Source organism: Lasioglossum baleicum, chromosome 7, assembly GCF_051020765.1.
Source record: "Lasioglossum baleicum chromosome 7, iyLasBale1, whole genome shotgun sequence".
Classification (NCBI taxonomy): domain Eukaryota; kingdom Metazoa; phylum Arthropoda; class Insecta; order Hymenoptera; family Halictidae; genus Lasioglossum; species Lasioglossum baleicum.
In genome coordinates this window covers 11395210-11414075 of record NC_134935.1, presented here as the reverse complement: position 1 = coordinate 11414075, position 18866 = coordinate 11395210, and the positions used below count along the sequence as shown (strand labels likewise).

At 45.9% G+C, this 18866-nt stretch overlaps 1 protein-coding gene across 6 annotated transcripts in view; it reads left to right on the top strand.

Annotated features, from left to right (window-relative positions):
* The window catches only part of Obsc (Obscurin), a 36919-nt gene that overhangs the window by 15271 nt on the left and 2782 nt on the right, over window positions 1-18866 (top strand). For 3 of the 6 annotated variants that reach the window (XM_076426949.1, XM_076426946.1, XM_076426945.1), the window contains 26 exons: window positions 1195-1287; window positions 3301-3465; window positions 3548-3685; window positions 3769-4213; window positions 4298-4507; window positions 4756-4794; window positions 5524-5769; window positions 5855-5996; window positions 6080-6471; window positions 6588-7492; window positions 7669-8248; window positions 9117-9239; window positions 9843-9947; window positions 10434-11630; window positions 12508-12910; window positions 13105-13288; window positions 13357-13657; window positions 13768-14346; window positions 14421-14845; window positions 14937-15700; window positions 15784-16082; window positions 16166-17085; window positions 17179-17621; window positions 17738-17876; window positions 18069-18541; window positions 18614-18847. In XM_076426949.1, the coding sequence (XP_076283064.1) occupies window positions 1195-1287; window positions 3301-3465; window positions 3548-3685; window positions 3769-4213; window positions 4298-4507; window positions 4756-4794; window positions 5524-5769; window positions 5855-5996; window positions 6080-6471; window positions 6588-7492; window positions 7669-8248; window positions 9117-9239; window positions 9843-9947; window positions 10434-11630; window positions 12508-12910; window positions 13105-13288; window positions 13357-13657; window positions 13768-14346; window positions 14421-14845; window positions 14937-15700; window positions 15784-16082; window positions 16166-17085; window positions 17179-17621; window positions 17738-17876; window positions 18069-18541; window positions 18614-18847 (9944 nt within the window). The remainder of the gene's footprint in view (window positions 1-1194; window positions 1288-3300; window positions 3466-3547; window positions 3686-3768; window positions 4214-4297; window positions 4508-4755; window positions 4795-5523; window positions 5770-5854; window positions 5997-6079; window positions 6472-6587; window positions 7493-7668; window positions 8249-9116; window positions 9240-9842; window positions 9948-10433; window positions 11631-12507; window positions 12911-13104; window positions 13289-13356; window positions 13658-13767; window positions 14347-14420; window positions 14846-14936; window positions 15701-15783; window positions 16083-16165; window positions 17086-17178; window positions 17622-17737; window positions 17877-18068; window positions 18542-18613; window positions 18848-18866) is intronic. The other 3 variants (XM_076426947.1, XM_076426950.1, XM_076426951.1) reach the window with 3 other exon arrangements.

The following is an 18866-nucleotide window of genomic DNA, read 5'->3' as shown; positions in this document are numbered from 1 at the left end:
CCAGTCTGCGACCAGCCACGGTGTATCTTCATCGAACCAACGACTCGAAACACGAACAACGGTTGTTTACCTCCCTTGACCTCCGCTAAGGTGCGTCCGCCCTTCCGGTCTGTCGGCACGTCGTCTTCCGTTATCCGCGTTCCTCGTCGATCATTTGTTTTCGGTGAGCCGCTCCTTCGTCGATGCTGTTTCTTTCTGTGCAACTTCGTTCTTCGATCCAAAAAGTGCTACCGAAATACTTAGTGAAAATAGTTGGAATACTTTGTCTCCTCTTACGTTGACTTGGAAAATCTGGAAATTGGTTGGCCATCGATTTGCCTCCATCTTGAACGTACAATATTTAGTGCTATTGAAATGCACAGTGCAAAATAGTTGGGCTTGGAAAATCTGGAAATTGGTTTTGGAAATTTTGTTAACATTTGCAATCGAGTCTCGAAGTGTTAAAATAATACGGTTCCGTTTGGAATAGTGAAACGCCGACTGTGACGATTGTGCTGGGTTTTTGAAAAGGGATTCTCAAATTCGGAAAATTCTCTTCGAATATCGAGCATTTCGATCGTTGGATGAGCCTTGGAACATTTATTGTTACTACACTCGCAGAACGTCACGTCGTAAACTGGCCATTTTGTCTCGCCTGATTTACAGTTCGTCTGATTGCGAATAGTTGCGTGGAAAATCCAGTCTCATCCAAAAATACGCGTGTCTTCACCCTGGTGTCGAATTACAGTGACGAGCACCACGTGGACCAACTGTGCGAATTAATTCTAATCTCTATGTTCCAATCTTCCTTTTCTGGACCAAACTTGGTGCATTCGTAGACGAAGGACACTCGATCTCTTTAATTGCCGGAAGTTTCTAATCGTTCGCAATATTGGTGATCAAGAAGAATAGGATAACTTTAATAAATCGAAATGACAAAAGCTTGATACCCTCTGTTCGCCACAGAGGTCAGCTAATTAATTTCTATTACAGTAATTAGTAGATCGAAATAGAGTCCGTACGAATTGTCCAATGCAAACTTCTAATGGAATTTGATATAAATTGTGATTTATTAAAAAGATTCGCGATGAAAATCAAATTTTACATAACTTCGGTAATCTAAGGTTGTCGACGAGAACGTAAATCAGCACGAGCTTCATCAATCAGTTAATTAGCCAGAACGGGCAGTCATTTATCTGAGATTCTTGTTTGCAGGAGCTGAGCCAGACTCTCCGTGACGACAAAAGTCTATCGGAACATTTGAAGCTTCCGATACAACGCATAAACGACTACCAGCTCCTACTCAAGGTAACATTCGCCGATGAACTCGCGGGTTCCCCCTTGTTTATCACGCTCCTCGCTCCCGTTCCGAAAAAATCCATTTCAAAATACATTTCAAGGGTGTTTTGACAGAAATACAGCGTGCCGATTATATCTCTTGAAAGCATTCCAGCAGTTGTGCACAAACCACCCGCGTAACTAATCGTCATATGTATAATGTTGCTTCTGAAATTCGATAGGTCCCACTACGTTGTTTCGAGTTTTACGTTATCTTCCATGTCTTTTGACATTCCCGCGCACGCTTCCTCCCTTGAAAAGCCTTGTAACAATTGTTTATGAAAAATTCAGCAGATTCGCAAACGTTGGCCGCGCGTGAATGACGCCAGTTACGACGTGAAGCCAAAAAGTAAATCATTTACAACTCTGACTCGCGTTTTAAGACAAAATGTAGATCGCTTAGTGTTTGTTCCATTGACCCGGACATTATCAAAGTTTTCGGCAACTTGGAATTATTGAATAGAAATTCTCAAACCAAATTACATTAAGATATTACGCGAATATTATCAGCTTTGAAATATTTACATGAAAGATGTGAAGCTTAAAAAAGGTTGCCGAGTCTTTAAAGATATTCGAGAACGTTAGCTTGACATTGAACCTGTCACTAATAGCGTTTCATTCATGAAACTAGTTTTTTCGCAGTGTCTTTCTGATCGAAGAAAGCCTTATTCGAATTCTTATAGAAGCTGGCCTAATATTTCGTAGCCTTTTGTGTTGGCTATTTACAACGGCAAAGAGTGTTGTTAGTGTCGATGAAACTTTAAGCAGAACCGATTTGACGGCAGCCAGACAAGACGACCTGTAAAACCCGCACGTGACCTATATCCGTGTCGAAATTTCAATCTGTCGGACGAAAATAGCACGGCGCTAAAATACTTCCCGGTTCGCCTTGAAAACGCATACCGACGGATTAATTGTTGCGTCGAACTTTATTTGTCTCCTTGGAGGGTGCGTCCACCCCCTCGAGTCGTCGACGCTCGTCGAATTCCTCGGAAAACTGGAAATACTTCATTCACAGCTTCCAACGTCAGAGAAACTAGACTAACATCATTGGCGCGACTGATTTATAGCGATCACGTTACGTTAATCTCATTTTGTTGCGTGCAAATTTCTGGCTTAGCGTGTAGTTCACTCTGATTCGATCTTGGGCCCGTTGCCCGAAAAGAGTTACGAACATAAGCTGCTGGACAAGACACAGCACGAAACTCGAAAATAAATTACGAAAGATAAACAAACTGAATATGTAACCACTTTTCGATTATTGGATGTTTATGAAAATGTACGTTTGCGCAGAGAAATTGCAGGAAAGTGGAGCAGATACATGATGTTTCAAGAATGAACGTATAAACATATTCGAATTTGAAGATCCCAATGACTTGCAATTCAGAGACAAAAGTGATTCATTCGATACATTTGACTCGGTTGTTTATATTCTTGAATTTCTCTGGTAACTATTTACGGAAACCGACTGTATTATTAAACCGATTTGGCGACGATAAAGATGCAGACTGTTGCTATAAAACGCCAAGAATACTCGAATCGGCACAATGACGTCGGATCATCCGGAATTCGTTCACCTCGACACCGTCCTCCGGTTCCCATGATCCGCAGGGGGTGGATATAGATCAAGGAAAGCCACAAAGTTCGACGATGTGTAGTTGTAAGATCGCGACAGAGCGTTTCTCGGTGGTGTGGGACGAAGTGGGCGTCGTACAGATTTAGCGAGCTAAAAACGGGTCGTCTTAGTGACGCGTTATCCTTTCCCTCGTTCTTCATCCATCGTAGAAAAACGTTATCTGTTCGGACGACGGAAGATCTATAGCGAAATCGATGCCAGAAGCCAGCCTCACGATCTCCTTTTTCAGACAATTCACTCGTAGATCAAAATTAACGAGTCCCTCGAAAATGCCAAAGCGTGAAACTCTCCGCATCATCTAACGGTATCTTTTCATTACATTTTTAGTAACAAGACATTAATTACAGGAGCTGGTGAAGTATTCGACCCGACTAGGCGAAAACTGCGACGACCTCCAAAAGGCTTTGGAGTTGATGCTAGGTATCCCCCATAGGGCAACGGATAATAAGTTCATAAGTAATATCGAAGGATACAAAGGGAATATCCACAAACTTGGAAGACTGCTCACACATGTTAGTATATTATTATTCTTGGTTTATTACAATCGGAATTAATTTGTACACAATATTGAATCTGTATACGTTGTTCTGACAGGAATGGTATACGGTGATTGACAAGGACGGAAAGAGCAAGGAACGGTATCTGTTTCTTTTCAAAGCTCGCATACTCGTCTGCAAAGTCAGACGAATATCGGAAGACAGATCTGTGTTTGTCTTGAAAGACATTATTCGAGTAAGTAATTGCAGTAACTGTTCTAGCGTTATACTTATGTGTGTTATCCTTGCGGTAACTTTTACTTTGAACCTAATTTCCAGCTACCGGAAGTAGAATTGAAGGACCATCCAGAAGACGTACGATCCTTTGAGCTCCACAATCCAGCGAGTCCCGCTTATCCGATCACTTTGGTAGCGCATAAGGATCCTGTGAAGGTTTGCTGGCTGAAGGAGATCCGACAGTACGCGAGCGATGTGGTAGCGCTCGCCGAGCACGCTGCAGACGATCTACAATTGACAGAGGTACCGGAACTGAAAGAAGAGATCAAAGACAATCCGGGACCAAAGAAGGAGAGCAACCCAGGACCAAAGAAAGAAGGAAATCCAGGCCCCGAAGAGAAGGCTGTGGAGAAGAGAAGCAACCCAGGCAACCCAGACAACCCTGGAAACCCAGACTCTAAAAAGGCTAAAGTTGAAGAAGAGACCGCAGACATGTCTCGAAGATACTCTTCCAGTCGATACAGCAGCTCCTCCAAAGTTGTGGAAGGTAGACAGTGAAACTTGAACTTTTTAAGCGGTTATATACACATGTAAATACTTGATTAACCGATTTTCTCCTGTATTTCTGCAGAGTACTCTGCCGTATCTAGCACTCGCAATGCCGTGTCCGCAACGGCAGTGGAGTCATCCAGCAGCGCGATGAGGATGGAGAGCAGTTCGAGCTCTTACCAGGCCGGCAATGTCTCAGCGGTCGAGACCAAAACGAATATGTCGACAATCGCCGATGGCGGAGCAGGGAAACCTGTGTTCGTCAAAACGATCGAAGGCTCCAGCATTGAACGTAAGTAGTCGCGCAACCCCTAACTTCCAACACAACACAGAATTAATTAAAGTCTCGCCCGCTGGCATCGACGAAACATTTAATCTCGGACACTGTCCAAGAACTTCTAGGATAGCTGCTACATTTATTTAGTTATGTAAACGAAGCGTGAAGAAATCGAAAAGTCTTCGTCTATCCTTTATGATAATAAAACAAAGAATGGATGGAGAGCGGAGCACGTGACATAAGAGACATTTTTACTGTTCTAGCGATACCAGAAAATAACGTGGAATTGATACACGCCGTAGGTAAAGTGACACGCAGTTTGCCTACTATTCTGAATCATCCACTGTACTACGCACTTTTCTCTCTCAGTCTTCTGTCGTACTGTATCATTGATATTACTTTCTATGTTCTCCTGTTTATCTTCTAGCCAGCTGAGTAAACCGCTTCTATACGTTCCACTAGGCAGTTGGTTAAGCTGCACTGCTAACTCTAGATGTTGTCGATCTGTTTCATTCACAGTAAACACACTACACACATCCACAAAGAAAAACTTCCAATCATCGTGCACACTCACACACTTACCATGAACACGCTTATCTATTCATTTTCTACATCTATTCACGTAGCCTCCACTTTTCTATTGATTGTTTTACTGTCGTCTTTCCTACATCAGTATTCATCGGTCGTCCCCAAAGTTTTTCTACAACCGAATTGCATAATTGCCGTAGCACTGAACAAAAACATTTAAGTACCGATTTGTTCGGTACGGATCATTGTAATATATAAATTGAAGAGAGCTTTGTACATTTAGCGAGACTCTCTTAGTATTTTATAATTTCCCCGAGACTCTCTCACATGAGAGAGAATTGTCAGTAGAGATTTTCCCTTTAATCTTTCTCGCAAAGATCGAATACTCTTGTATATAAATTAGCAAAACAAACCTCAGCAAATCAACAACAAATTTGCTTACAGGTATAAGTGTCTATAATTCTTATTATTATTCTTTCACTGATTACCATTTCTTCGCGTAGCTGGGGAAATGGCCACATTCGAGTGCACCCTGTTGCACACGGATGCAACGACTCTTGTGCAGTGGTTGAAGGATAACAAACCACTGGAAGATAAGTTGGCCGATCGCGTGACAGCGTCTGCAGTTGGGAAAACCTTCAAACTCACCCTTCAGAATGTCCTCGAGTCGGATTCTGGTATTTACATCGCTCGAGCAATGAACACCGAGGGACAATCCACCTGCACGGCTCAACTTGTAGTACAGAAACGTAAGTTCTAATCACGATCACTGCAAAATTAAGTCGGCTGGTCGATTCGATTGTAAAAGTAATTATTAATTATTTTATCGACCAGTTACGCCGGAAGAGAAGAAAGCAAGAGCAGAAGCCAACGCCCCCATCTTCCTGGTACGCCTCAAGGACACCGAGCTCTTGGAGAACACCTACCTGCGCTTCATGGTCAAAGTGAAAGGCGATCCTAACCCTGAAATGAAATTGTAAGACCACAGTTGATCAATAGAACGTTCTCATCGTTCCTAGAATCGTGTAAACACATTTTTATCAACCGTTTTCATTGCAGCTACAAAGACGACAGTCTAATCGACGCGAGCCACACCCGCGTGAAAATAATCACCGAACAATCGGACCAGGGTTTCTACGAGTTGGTGATAAGCGACGTTCAGAAACAGGACGCCGGAAAGTACTCTTGTACCGCAACAAATCGTTTCGGAGAAGCGTCGTGCGAAGCTGTAGTGACGGTAACCGACGACAAGGTGCTTTTTCTCCCGGAAGATTTCCTCGAGCCTGGCATGGAGCCTCAGTTCACCTGGCTGCGAGACGGAAAGCCGTTCAACCCGGAAGAAAGGTTCAAAGTTCTTTTCCAGGATAACGAAGATACGTTGGCGTTGGTGTTCCAACATGTGAGACCGGAAGACGCTGGTTTATACACCTGCGTGGCACAAACCAGCACAGGTAGACAAATGTTTTGTTACTTTGTAATTGATGAACACACATTTTTATTTGGATCAGTAGATATTTTAATCAACGCCCTGTCATTGCTCTTCTTAATGAACCCTTCGAATGCCCAGGCAACATCAGCTGCAGCGCCGAATTGACTGTCCAAGGAGCAGTGAACCAACTGATAAAGGACCCAGAGAGACCGAAGCTGGCTTCAGAAATGCGGCACTCGGAGGTGAGCGCCGGTGGTTCAGCGATGCTGGAGCTCCAGATCAGAGGGTACCCCAAACCAGACATCAAGTGGACGAAAGACGGGAAAGAGATCGTCGCCGGTGGAAGATACAAGTACCTCTGGGAGGATGAAGAATCAATGTCCCTGGTGATCAAGAACGTCACCGCGAAGGACGCCGGTGTGTACACAATCCTTGCGAAGAACGAACTAGGAGAGGACACCACGCAAATCGAGCTGATCGTCAAGTCCGCCCCGAAAGTCATCAAGAAGCAAGCCGACATCACGGCCGTCCTTGACGATACCATAACAATGACGCTACAGATCGAAGCTACTCCTTTACCGGAAATAAAATGGTACAAGGATGGTCAGGAAATCAAGGAAGACAGTCGAATCAGCATCGTGAAAGAGGCCAATGACATTTACAAACTGATTATGAAGAACTCTAGAATAGACGACGCTGGTTCTTATTCCATTGTCGCTCGGAACGATGTTAATCAGACCACGGAGATCTGGAAGGTTCGAGTTCTCAGCCCGCCGAAGATTATTAAGGGATTAGGTGAACCCCAGATTCTCGACAACGAAGCGACTCTCATACTGTCCCTGGAGGTCGAGTCCAGGATGGCTGCGACTATCAAATGGTACAAGGATGGAGAATGGATCGAGCAAAATGGTCGCATAAAAATGGTGAAAGAAGGAAACAGATTTATCATGAAAATCACGAGCGCAGTGGGGGAGGACGCTGGCATATACAGAGCGGAAGTGTCGTCCGAACATGGCACTGTGTCCGATGAAACGAAGATTCAGGTGAAGAACGCTCATATTTTCAATTTTATTACTGTATCAATGATTCTACACATTTTTTTACTGTCCCTTGTAAAATTGACCTTCGTTTTGAAATGTAAGGTCGAATCTTTTTCATCATTTATAATAAAAATGGGTAGGTTTTCAAATAGTAAAAAGATATTATGCGAACTTCACAGGTACGAGGCGTACCAAGGTTCAAGGCGACGATGTCGAACGTCACAGTGAACGAAGGTGCTAAAGACATCGAGTTCGCCGTGGAGGTGGACGGTTTCCCGAAACCGAGCGTCCACTGGTACATCGGTGACGTGGAGATCACAGAAAAGAAGAAAGAGTATACTCGCACAGAGGAGGAGAACATCTGCAAGCTGCTGATCTCGGAGGTCAAGTCAGAGATGAAGGGGACGTACAGCTGTCTGCTGAAGAACGAGTACGGCGAGATCAAGACCAGCTCGACACTGACGGTGAACACGCGACCTAGACTGATCAAGAAGCTCACCGATCTGAGGATAAAGGAAGGAGACACCATGAAGCTGGTGTTCGAGGTGGCTGCAACACCGGAGCCTGAAATCAAATGGTTCAAAGATGGACAAGAAGTGTCGGCGGATGCTAGGATCAAGATCACGAGAGACAGCAAACGTCAAGAGAGCTACGATCTCACAGTTACGTTGGTCAAGGGTTCCGACGGTGGTGTCTACGAAGTCAGAGCTGAGAATGAGCTCGGCTATGTGACCAGCAAGAGCAAAGTCATCGTCATGAGTAAGAGTCACTTTGATTTCTCAGAGTTCATCGATGCTTTGAGGTCGGCGATACTTTCGAATCATAATCTTTGTAAATTAAAAAACATTAGATCACTTGCAAAACATTTTTATAAGTGCCGATAGGTACTAAAATTTGTTTTTAATTTTGAATTCTGCATGATCGTTTGCTGTGTACTGATAAGTGACATTTTAAACAATTTATGACGAAGTTAAGATTAAACTCTGAGCGTAATACGAACGTTAGCCTCCCCTTCAGGGACTTCAATGCGTGATAAAGAACTATCGCCGCCCTCTCAGCGGCCCAATCGTAGCACTGCTCCATCGCCGACAGTTCACTCTTGATCAATTTTTGCTGTGACTCTATCCCAGAAACATTTTACAGAATAATTTTCCAGAGTAAAAAGTCTTGATAGAGCAGTTCATGAAACGCGTAACGTGTCCGTACACATTCTTAATTTCTGAGAACCACTAGCAAATCTCCGTGTTTATCCAAGGTTCAGTAAGTACTGCTAGCAAAGGTACAGTTTCGTTTTCGATTTGATGTTGGTCGTTTCCGATGTGAACGAAACAAACAAACACAGAAGTCTCTTTGTCACAAGACCACGAAAACCAATACAAACGCTGAAATATCGCGTCATACACTCGACAATTGACGTGTACATCATACTGTCACTCTCTGTCTTTCTCTTTTTACGTGTCATGCCTTACTGGATGTCTATGTTGTCCACCGTGTCTCCTTTTTTTTCTGACATGTGTTACATCCCGTTTTTTTCTTTTTTCTCTCGTTTCTACCGACACGCGACACGACCATGAACGATTTTGTCAAAGCCCCGTGTCCCAATATGTGTATACAATAAATTCCATAGCGAAAACAGAGGAAAGCGAGGAAACAATGGAAACGAAGAAGATCACCGTCGAGGAAGAGGAGCAAATCGTGGAGGAGGAAGTCGATGCGCAAGCACAGCGCGCCGAGGAATCAGGACCGGAAGGTAATCATATCGATCGCGGGAAACACGATCAGGGCTCTAAAGAGATGAGTACTAAATGAGTGAGCTGTATAGAGAGATTTTAAGTACGCTATAGATTCGCTTCGATGGCTTCGATCTGCGTCCTATGATCGACGCGATGTCGCAAGATTTTGGTAAGGGATACATTTTTGAGCGCTCCGGGATTTTTTTTTATCAAGCTCTCACATGCTTATTTTTTTATACCAATGGAATCCGTGGCTGTAATGCAAAACGATCAAGACGCGTTGTTGAAACAGAGAATTTTGACAAACAATAAGCGAAGTAACAAATTGATTGCCTCGTAGTAAGATTGGTTTTGCAGTAAAGCCGCAGAAATATCGAGAACACTTTGCAAACACACGGCTTCCGATTTTCTTGTTCATTGTTTGATTTTGATATACACACATATTTTCTTTATTTTTTGTTATCTACCGAAATTCTTGCGATACGATGTACAATCTCGTTATCGTCGACGGCAACATCAATGTGTAACAATAGTCTTGCCGATTAGAGTTGTTGAGGGATGGCTGGTTGAGCGTAGCGTTAGATCGTAGCCGAAAAAACTATGTCTGGTGTAAATCTCAGGTCGAGTAACGCTGGAGACACAAAGCGTGGAAGTAATACGTGACCAGGGTGACACGATCACGATCTCCGTGGCCTCCAAGACAACCCACGAAGCTATACTCACAGGTAATATCGCACACGCACGCGTAACAATCTTCGTGGGGGCGGATTTCGCGACTTAAGTGGCTCGAAATGCAAATATACATCCACTTGGACACCTAATCAACTCAAATATACCAATAAATGCAAAATAAAAATTGCTTTCATAAATTACAAGATACGGGAACAAAATATTTTGTTTTTGAGGAAATTAGAGGAAAAAGAAAGAAGAAATTGTTTAGACCACCGGAATGAAATTTTTATCTATCTGTTCACTATTAGTCGCAAGGTCCGCCACCGCGAGAGCAAATAACGCCACACCGAACAGAGCTTTCACGAGCCTCAGACGGAGTAAAAGCGGTTACGTGGGTGGCAACAGCGTCGATAAAGTATCGAAAGGCAGCTGCGGGTTTCTCGCTGAATCTCGGTGACTCGCAGCAAGAAAAGACAGGGTGCCTGCTCTGTAGTAGCGTTAGTCCAAAGGTAATTGGTGACGAGCCAGGCCGTTCGCAGGTCCCGACGAGAGCCACACGATAAGCAAGATGACCGCGACAAAGGTCGAGTGCCAGGAATCGTACTCCGAGAGTCCTCGGGTCGAGGAGATCGCTTCGTACAGTTACACAGTGCAGGAGGAGTCTTCGCAAAAACCACAGAACGGTGTTCTGATCGAGGAATTCTCGGAAGCCAGCGAGGATAATCGAACGATGCTTCGAGTGAACCGGGGAGTCTCCATTGTGTCGGTCTCCGACGACGAGTCGACGTTAAAGGCGATCTCCAGGGACGTCAGCACCGACGACATGCAGTACGCCGAACTGACCGAAGATGTGAAGGTCGTGAACGGATCTTACGAAGAGTTCAACGGCAACGGTCTTGAAGAGAGGATCCTGGACGAGGTGAAACCCTTTAGAGGCACTTTGCTCACGGAAACGATCATGGAGGAACGATCGATGGAAGAGACGCCGTCAGAAAAATCGACGCTGGAGACTGTGAAGGAGCCTAGAAACGGTGAATTGAAAAATGGACTTTCCAAAGAGACCTCGAAGATGGAGAGGAGAGCTTCGTCGGAGAAGATTATCGAGAAAACGCTGGAGCAACCGCAGACTCCAACGATCGAAGAGAGCAAACTGAGGAAACAGAGTTTGAAGATAGAACGAACGAACTCGATCGCCGAGAAGGTTGTCGAGACGAATTTAGAGGAGCGTAGAGCGTCCGTTCAGAACGGTCTGTCGAGACAGAGCTCGAAGATCGAGAGAATGGACTCCAGAGAGTCGCTGAAGGCGACGGAGAAGTCCCTGTCGAGGCAGAGCTCGAGGATCGAGAGAATGGACTCGATAGAGTCGCTGAAGGCGACGGAGAAGTCCCTGTCGAGGCAGAGCTCGAGGATCGAGAGAATGGACTCCAGAGAGTCGCTGAAGGCGACGGAGAAGTCCCTGTCGAGGCAGAGCTCGAGGATCGAGAGAATGGACTCGATAGAGTCGCTGAAGGCGACGGAGAAGTCCCTGTCGAGGCAGAGCTCGAGGATCGAGAGAATGGACTCGATAGAGTCGCTGAAGGCGACGGAGAAGTCGCTGTCGAGGCAGAGCTCTTTGAAGGCTGCCCTCAGCGCCGACGAGGAAGTTGACGAGGAGCTCGAGGCGCTTCTAGACCGCGTTAAACGGCAACGCAGCGTTCTTGACGATATCCTTGAAAAGGAATCTAGCAGAGACTCAGGTACGGGTGGATCGCTCCGTCAGCTGCGGGAATGGATCTTGTAGATCAACGCGCCAGAGATCAGGCTGTTATTATTCGCCATTGTTCGCTTATTTGTTGATCACTGGCTTTGCATTTCTACAACACGTTTGCCCCGTATGCCCCTTCTGTGTCCTAACTTGTTTGCTACTTCATCCTAACACCATCATACACGCTTGTCGCCTGTGCACGTTAACGATCAATGTCGGAAGCGTCTAACAAAGTTGAACTCATGTCGAGGTTCGCCGAATGATGAATGATGTAAGAGGTCCTGCAAAGGATCTGAATTTTGTTAGCGTTTCTGAACAATACCCAACACTCGCTGCTTGCACAATGAGTCGGTCAAACACTGCCAGAACGGTGCGGAGAGTTGGTAATTCAAGGTAAGCTGATATCAGGAATGCTGTACAATAGTGAATCCTTTATGCGCTAGGAACCTGAAATACCTACAACTGTAATGGTTTGTTGCTGAACCCAGTGTTCTAAGATTCTGTAGGGCGTACGTACTCGATACGCCGCCATCTTGATTCCTACCGCACGGATGATTAAGCAAACAATAATCAAGTATTAGACGAACCAATAAGTAATCAACTGTCTTATACTAAATAAACATTTAATTGTGATTCTTCAGCGCTGTATTGCGTTTAATAGTAAATGTATACTTATTGAGACGCCTAATGCATGTAACGAAGTAGAAATTGTCTGGCATTCGAAAAGTGTCTTAACAAGTTAGCGAATAACAAAAGCAGCACGTAGTAAGCGAGATGCATTAGCTGCACGGCAAAGCAGAAAATACTTTGAATGACTGCCCGAGTCATTCCTGGTGAAAAGGGTGCTGATGTTCTCATTCTCCGTGTAGCGCCTCCTCACATCCTCAGCGCGAGTCTCTCCGATCTAACGATCTACGAGACTCAGAAGGTCCGCTTCGAGATCACAGCGACAGGTCTGCCGAGGCCAGACGTGAAATGGTTCAAGGACGGCAAGCCATTGCGAGCAAGTGATCGCATAAGGGTTGCCGGCACGGGCGAGAATTACAGCATGGAGCTGAGCAGAGCCATCCTCGAGGACGAAGGTGTCTACTCGTTCGTGTTGACGAACAAACTCGGCGAAGACACTGCCGAAGGATACCTGTCCGTCGGTACCGTCGACGAACTGAGACGACCGAAGTTCATCGAACCACTGGTCGATGCCGACGTGGCCAAAGGCGATGCTGGAGAGTTCCGGGCCACGCTCACTGCTGATCCTGTTCCAGAGATGACCTGGTAAATAGAAATACTAAAATAAAATTAATATTACTCCAGGCAAAGTGGTAGTACTTGCTACTCTTGCATTTTTGTTTTTAACCACTGCATCGAAAAGGATGAAACGTTAGGTAGGTCAACCTTGAAACACGCCACTTCGTGCCAGATTAATTAAAATGTCTAAAGGATGCTTTAAAGATGATTTATTCGAACAGGTTCTTCAAGGGTGAAGAAATTCCGCCAGATGACAGTCGACTCAAGTTCGGTGTTCAGAATAAACCAGCTAACGATAAATTGACCGAAAGTACGGTTACGTTAGGTGTGCCTAAATGCTCCGCGGACGACACTGGAGAATACACGTTGAAGTTGAAGAACAAATACGGCGAAGCAGAAGCCAGCGTTAGTAGCGATTTATATTTATGATACAGGGTAGTTGTACAGATTGATAATCGATTCAAACCGTTTAGGCTTTCCTCAACCTCCTATTACGACCAGAAATCGAAGAATTCAAGGACGTGGTTGAATCGGTTGGAGAGTCGCTAGAATGGATAGTCATTGTCAAAGGAAACCCCAAGCCGGACATCACGTGGATGAAAGACGGTCAGAAGTTGGAGGAGGGAGACAGATTTCATTTCGAGGAAGATAAGCGGAACAATAAATACACGTTCGTCATCAAGAGTGTCGAAGTTGAAGACAAGGGAGTGTATACCTTGTCCGTGAAGAATTACCTTGGCGAAGCGAGCGCGCAGGCAACCCTAACACCTCACAGTAAGCATCATTCTATACTAACATAATACATTCTCGGGTTCTCGGACACCTCTAACAATCTCCGAAACTAATAATTACCTTTGAATGAATCATAACGTGAAATATTCCAGCCGAGACGCCAATCTTCACGAAATCCCTCGCCAACACGTCTATCAAGGACCGCGACGACATAGAGCTGAAGGTCCGACTAACTGGCATCCCCAGACCCACGGTTAAGTGGCTGAAAGATAATGTGGAGATTAGGGAAGACAGTCGTCACACGATCACCACTCACGTGGATGGCATCGTGGACAGCACCTACTCCATCAAGACCTTCTCTCAAAGCGATGTCGGCAGTATAAAATGTCAGGCGACCAACGTTGCCGGAAGTGCTCAGACTGTTTGCGAGTTGAAGATGGAACTGATCACACCTGGCTTTGGCCAGACTTTGCCGAGATCACTGGACGTCGACGAAGGAGAACCTTTGGAACTCAAAGCTAAAGTGGACGGCAGTCCTATGCCTAGCATCGCTTGGTTCAAGGACGGGGAAAAGCTCGTTCCCGACGAACACGTGAAGATCGAGCACCTTCCGGATGGTTCTACCAAGCTTACAATCGACTCCGTTAAACCCACCGATTGCGGAGCTTTTAAATTGGTGATCACTAACCCCACCGGCGAACACACTTCTCTGTGTGCTGTGGCTATTAAGCGTGAGTACATACAAAGTATTTTTTTGACATGAAACGTTTGCAGAATCAGTCTCATAGAAAGAATCTGATTGTAGCTCAAAGAAGGAAACCATCTTTCTCGAAACCTCTGGAAGACACCAAGGCAGTAGTCGGCCAGCCACTGAAACTAGAGGCACAAGTGGTTGCATTCCCCAATCCCCAGGTCCAATGGTTCAAGGACGGATTACCATTGCGTCACTCCAAGGAGATCTACTTCATGAACGAACCGAATGGACTGATTGGTTTAAGGATCGACAATGTCCGCCCGGAGGATGCCGGAACATACTCCTTAACAGCGTCGAATTCGCTAGGCGAGACCTCTGGATCTGCTAAAGTGACGGTCGAAGAGAAGGAGAAACGACCAGAATTCATAGCAAGTCTTCAACCTCTGACGGTGGTTGAAGGCTTCCCAGTCAAAATGGAGGTCAAGGTGCTGGGAAAGCCAGCGCCGGAGCTTCAATGGTTCAAGGATGGAGAGGAGGTAGTCCAATCTTATTTCTCTTGTTTTTTACTCAGCTCTGCGGAAACCATGGAAGCACTAAGGTTAACGCTAAAATATCGTACATTTTCAGATCATACCCGATGGGCAACGTATAAAGACAGTCAGTTTGCCAGACGGAAGTCAAGCATTGATTATCGAAAGAGCCACGCCAGAAGATGCAGGCGAGTATCAGGTGATAGCATTCAACACGGAAGGAACATCCTCTTGCAAGGGTACCATCAGCATCATGGGTAAAGTTCAAGAGGGCGTCCCCGAGGAGAAACCTGGTTTCGTGAACCCAATGAGGGATGTGTACGTCGAAGAGGGTCAGCCGTTGAATCTGGCCGCCTCGTTCGTCGGCAATCCCGTGCCAGACGTAAGTTGGACCAAAGATGGTGCGCCTGTGTCGCCTTCTGATCGTTTGACAGTGACCTGTGACGGAAGGAAGACCGAATTAGAGATCAATCCCTGCGAGCCGAAAGATGCTGGTGTTTACGAATGTCGCGTAGCCAATCCGCTCGGCGAAGACTCGACCAAGGCCACGGCTAACATCAGGAAGGTCTACACGCCGCCGAGCTTCTCGCAGAGGTTCACCGACCTTCAACAGTTGCCTACCTTCGACGCCAAGTTCCCAGCACGTATCGCCGGCCTCCCGCGACCTGAGATCAGCTGGTACTTCAACGACAAGCCGATCTTGCACGACGACGACAAATACAAGATCAAACGAGACGGCGACGCTTGTTGCTTGTACGTCAAGGATTGCACTTACAACGACTCCGGGCTTTACAAATGCAAAGCGGTGAACCGGAGCGGAGAAGCGGAGTGCGTCGCCAATTTGGCTGTAGTTGACAAGATGTACGCTCTTTTTGTACAATTACTTAATTCATCGTGTTTTCACGTTACTCTTATCTTTTATTGTTCGCGTTCTTCGGTTCCAGAGGAAAGATGCAGAAGATCGAACCACCATCCTTCATGAAGAGGATTGGCGACTGCGAGGTGTACAGAGGAATGCCAGCCAAGTTCACCGCCTGCATCACTGGCTACCCCGAGCCAGAGTTCGAGTGGTACCGCAACGGTGATCGAATTTGGCAGACGGATAGGATCAGAACAGAGCAAGAAGGCAGCCTATTGCGTCTGGTCATTTCCAACGTGGACGAATTGGACGCAGGCAAATATGAGCTGAAGATAGTGAACCCCCACGGCTCAGACTCGTGCACCGCAGAACTGATCTACGAATGTAAGAATCTTTCGTTATTTATATACGCATAAGACACTTGGTATATTTGTGTATTTCGTAACACGAAATCATTGTTTGTTCAGCACTGGAGCCAAGACCAAAGAAACCATTGGCAGACCAATACGCTGAGTTCGACAAGTACCGGAAGTCTGGTGTCCCGCTGCCGCTGGCCGACCGTCCGATCATCAGCAGGATGATGGATCGTCACTTGACGTTGTCCTGGAAGCCGTCTATTCCCATCGGTCCTCGAATCCCTGTCACGTATCAAGTGGAGATGTGCGAGCTGCCAGATGGCGACTGGTTCACCGCCCGTTCCGGGATTCGCAGCTGCGTCTGCGACATCCGCAACCTGGAGCCCTTCAGAGACTACAAATTCCGCATCCGCGTGGAGAATAAATACGGGCTGAGTGATCCGTCGCCGTTTGCACAGACGTACCGCGCGAAATTAGAACCCGATCCTCCAAAGTTTTTCCCCTATCTGCCTCCTGGCATCGACTTCCGTCCGGAGACCAGTCCCTACTTCCCGAAGGACTTCGACATCGAGAGACCACCGCACGATAACTATGCTCAGGCGCCCAGATTTCTGCGCCAGGAACATGACACCCAGTTTGGCGTGAAGAATCACAACTGCAGTCTGTTTTGGTTCGTCTACGGCTACCCCAAGCCGAGGATGACCTACTACTTCAACGACCAGCTGATAGAATCCGGCGGAAGGTACGATCAAAGCTACACGAGGAACGGACAAGCTACCTTGTTCATCAACAGGATGCTGGAGCGAGACGAGGGCATGTACGAAGCTGTGGCTACCAACGAACACGGTGAGGCTAGACAAAGGGTTCGCCTGCAGATAGCGGAGTACCCGTCCTTCATCCAGAGACCGGAAGAGGTGATCGTGATGATCCGAAGAACCGGACAACTAGTTGCCAGGGTCACAGGTGTACCCTATCCGGAGATCAAATGGTACAAGGACTGGAAACCTCTGACTTCGTCTTCGAGGATCAGGGTCAGTTGAAATTAATTTTAATTCTTTAATTCTAATCCATTGTAGATTGGATTTTTAGACCTTCGATTATAGAAATTAGTTCTATTCTTCTAGATCGAATTCACGGAACCAGACACTTCGATTCTGATCATCAACGACGCCATCGTGAAGGACGAGGGTCTCTATTCGATCAGCGCAGGGAACGTGGCAGGATCGATTTCCTGTTCCGTGATGTTGCACGTGGAGGAGAACGAGCACGAGTACGGATTCAGAACGTACAAGAGGAAGAGCGACATCAGAACTCGCCACGACAGGCCATACGATGATTACTATGATCTTGGCGATGAACTTGGTCGTGGTACCCAGGGTGTCACTTATCACGCTGTAGAAAGGTGTACTGGAAGAAACTACGCGGCCAAGGTCATGCACGGTAGAGGAGACCTGAAACCGTACATGTACAACGAGATGGACATCATGAACAATCTGAACCATAGAAAGTTGCTGCGGCTGCACGACGCTTACGAGACTGACCTTACAGTCACGTTGATTATAGAACTGTATCCTTCACTGAAAATATTTCTATCATTTCCTCGCTCTCTTTTTGAATTGTTGCTGGTTCGTTTATGTAGATTCGTGATCGGTTTCAATGAAATGTTTCTTAACCAAATATCAGAGCTGCCGGTGGTGAACTTGTTGACACCCTCACCAAGCAAGCATACTACACAGAGGCTGAAATCGCTGGTTACATGAGGCAACTGCTCTGGGGATTGGAGTACATGCACGACAACCATCTTGCCCACCTCGGCCTGACGGTTGATTGATTTCTCTTTTATATAATATATATATATAATTTTTTTATACTATTACGAGGTACACAAGTAGTAAAGAAATTCAAATTATTAATGGAAAAATTACGGTCCTCGCAAACACGCAATCAAATAATGAATAACAATGAAAAACAATGAATATTTAATTTAATGTCTGTGTCAACAATTTGTTTGCAGCTCGGGGACCTGTTAATTTCGCACACGGGAGGCGACGACCTGAAAATCTGCGACTTCGGTCTGTCCAGAAGAATCACTCAGACGAAGCTGATGACCTTAGCATACGGTATGCCCGAGTACGTGGCTCCGGAAGTGACGAACAACGAAGGAGTATCGTACAGTGCGGACATGTGGTCCGTTGGTATCATCACGTACATCCTTCTGTCCGGTATCTCGCCCTTCAGAGGTTTCAATGACAAGGAGACTCTACTGAAGATTAGAGATGGGAAGTGGGAGTTCGATGATCGTTGGCAGAACATTTCCGAGGATGCCAGAGACTTCATTCGTCTACTATTAATGTATAATTGCGAGAGGAGAATGGACATCAAAGCTGCCCTTGCTCATCCTTGGATCATTGGTTACGCGGACAGATCTCCTACTGATTTGTACAAAATACCATCCGAGAACTTGAAGAACTACTACAAGCTATATCGGTAAATAGTTCGTAGCATACACAAGATTCGTGTCCGACGGACTATTATTCACTCCGAGCATAATTATTTTAGCGACTGGTACAACAACGCATCCTGCCGCACCTGGTACCGCAGACGCAAACTGGAAACTGCTTTCGAGCATCCGTCCAAGATGGTTTATCCACCTGGTCATAAGTACACTCCTGAGCCCAGCGACGACAGAATATACAGTCCAACGAAGAAACCATCAGCGAAACCTTGGGACTCTCAAATACCCTCGAGAGAGCCAATTGACACTGAGATTGGAGTCATCAAAAGTGAAAGCCAGTAAGTAATAGCTTCCACT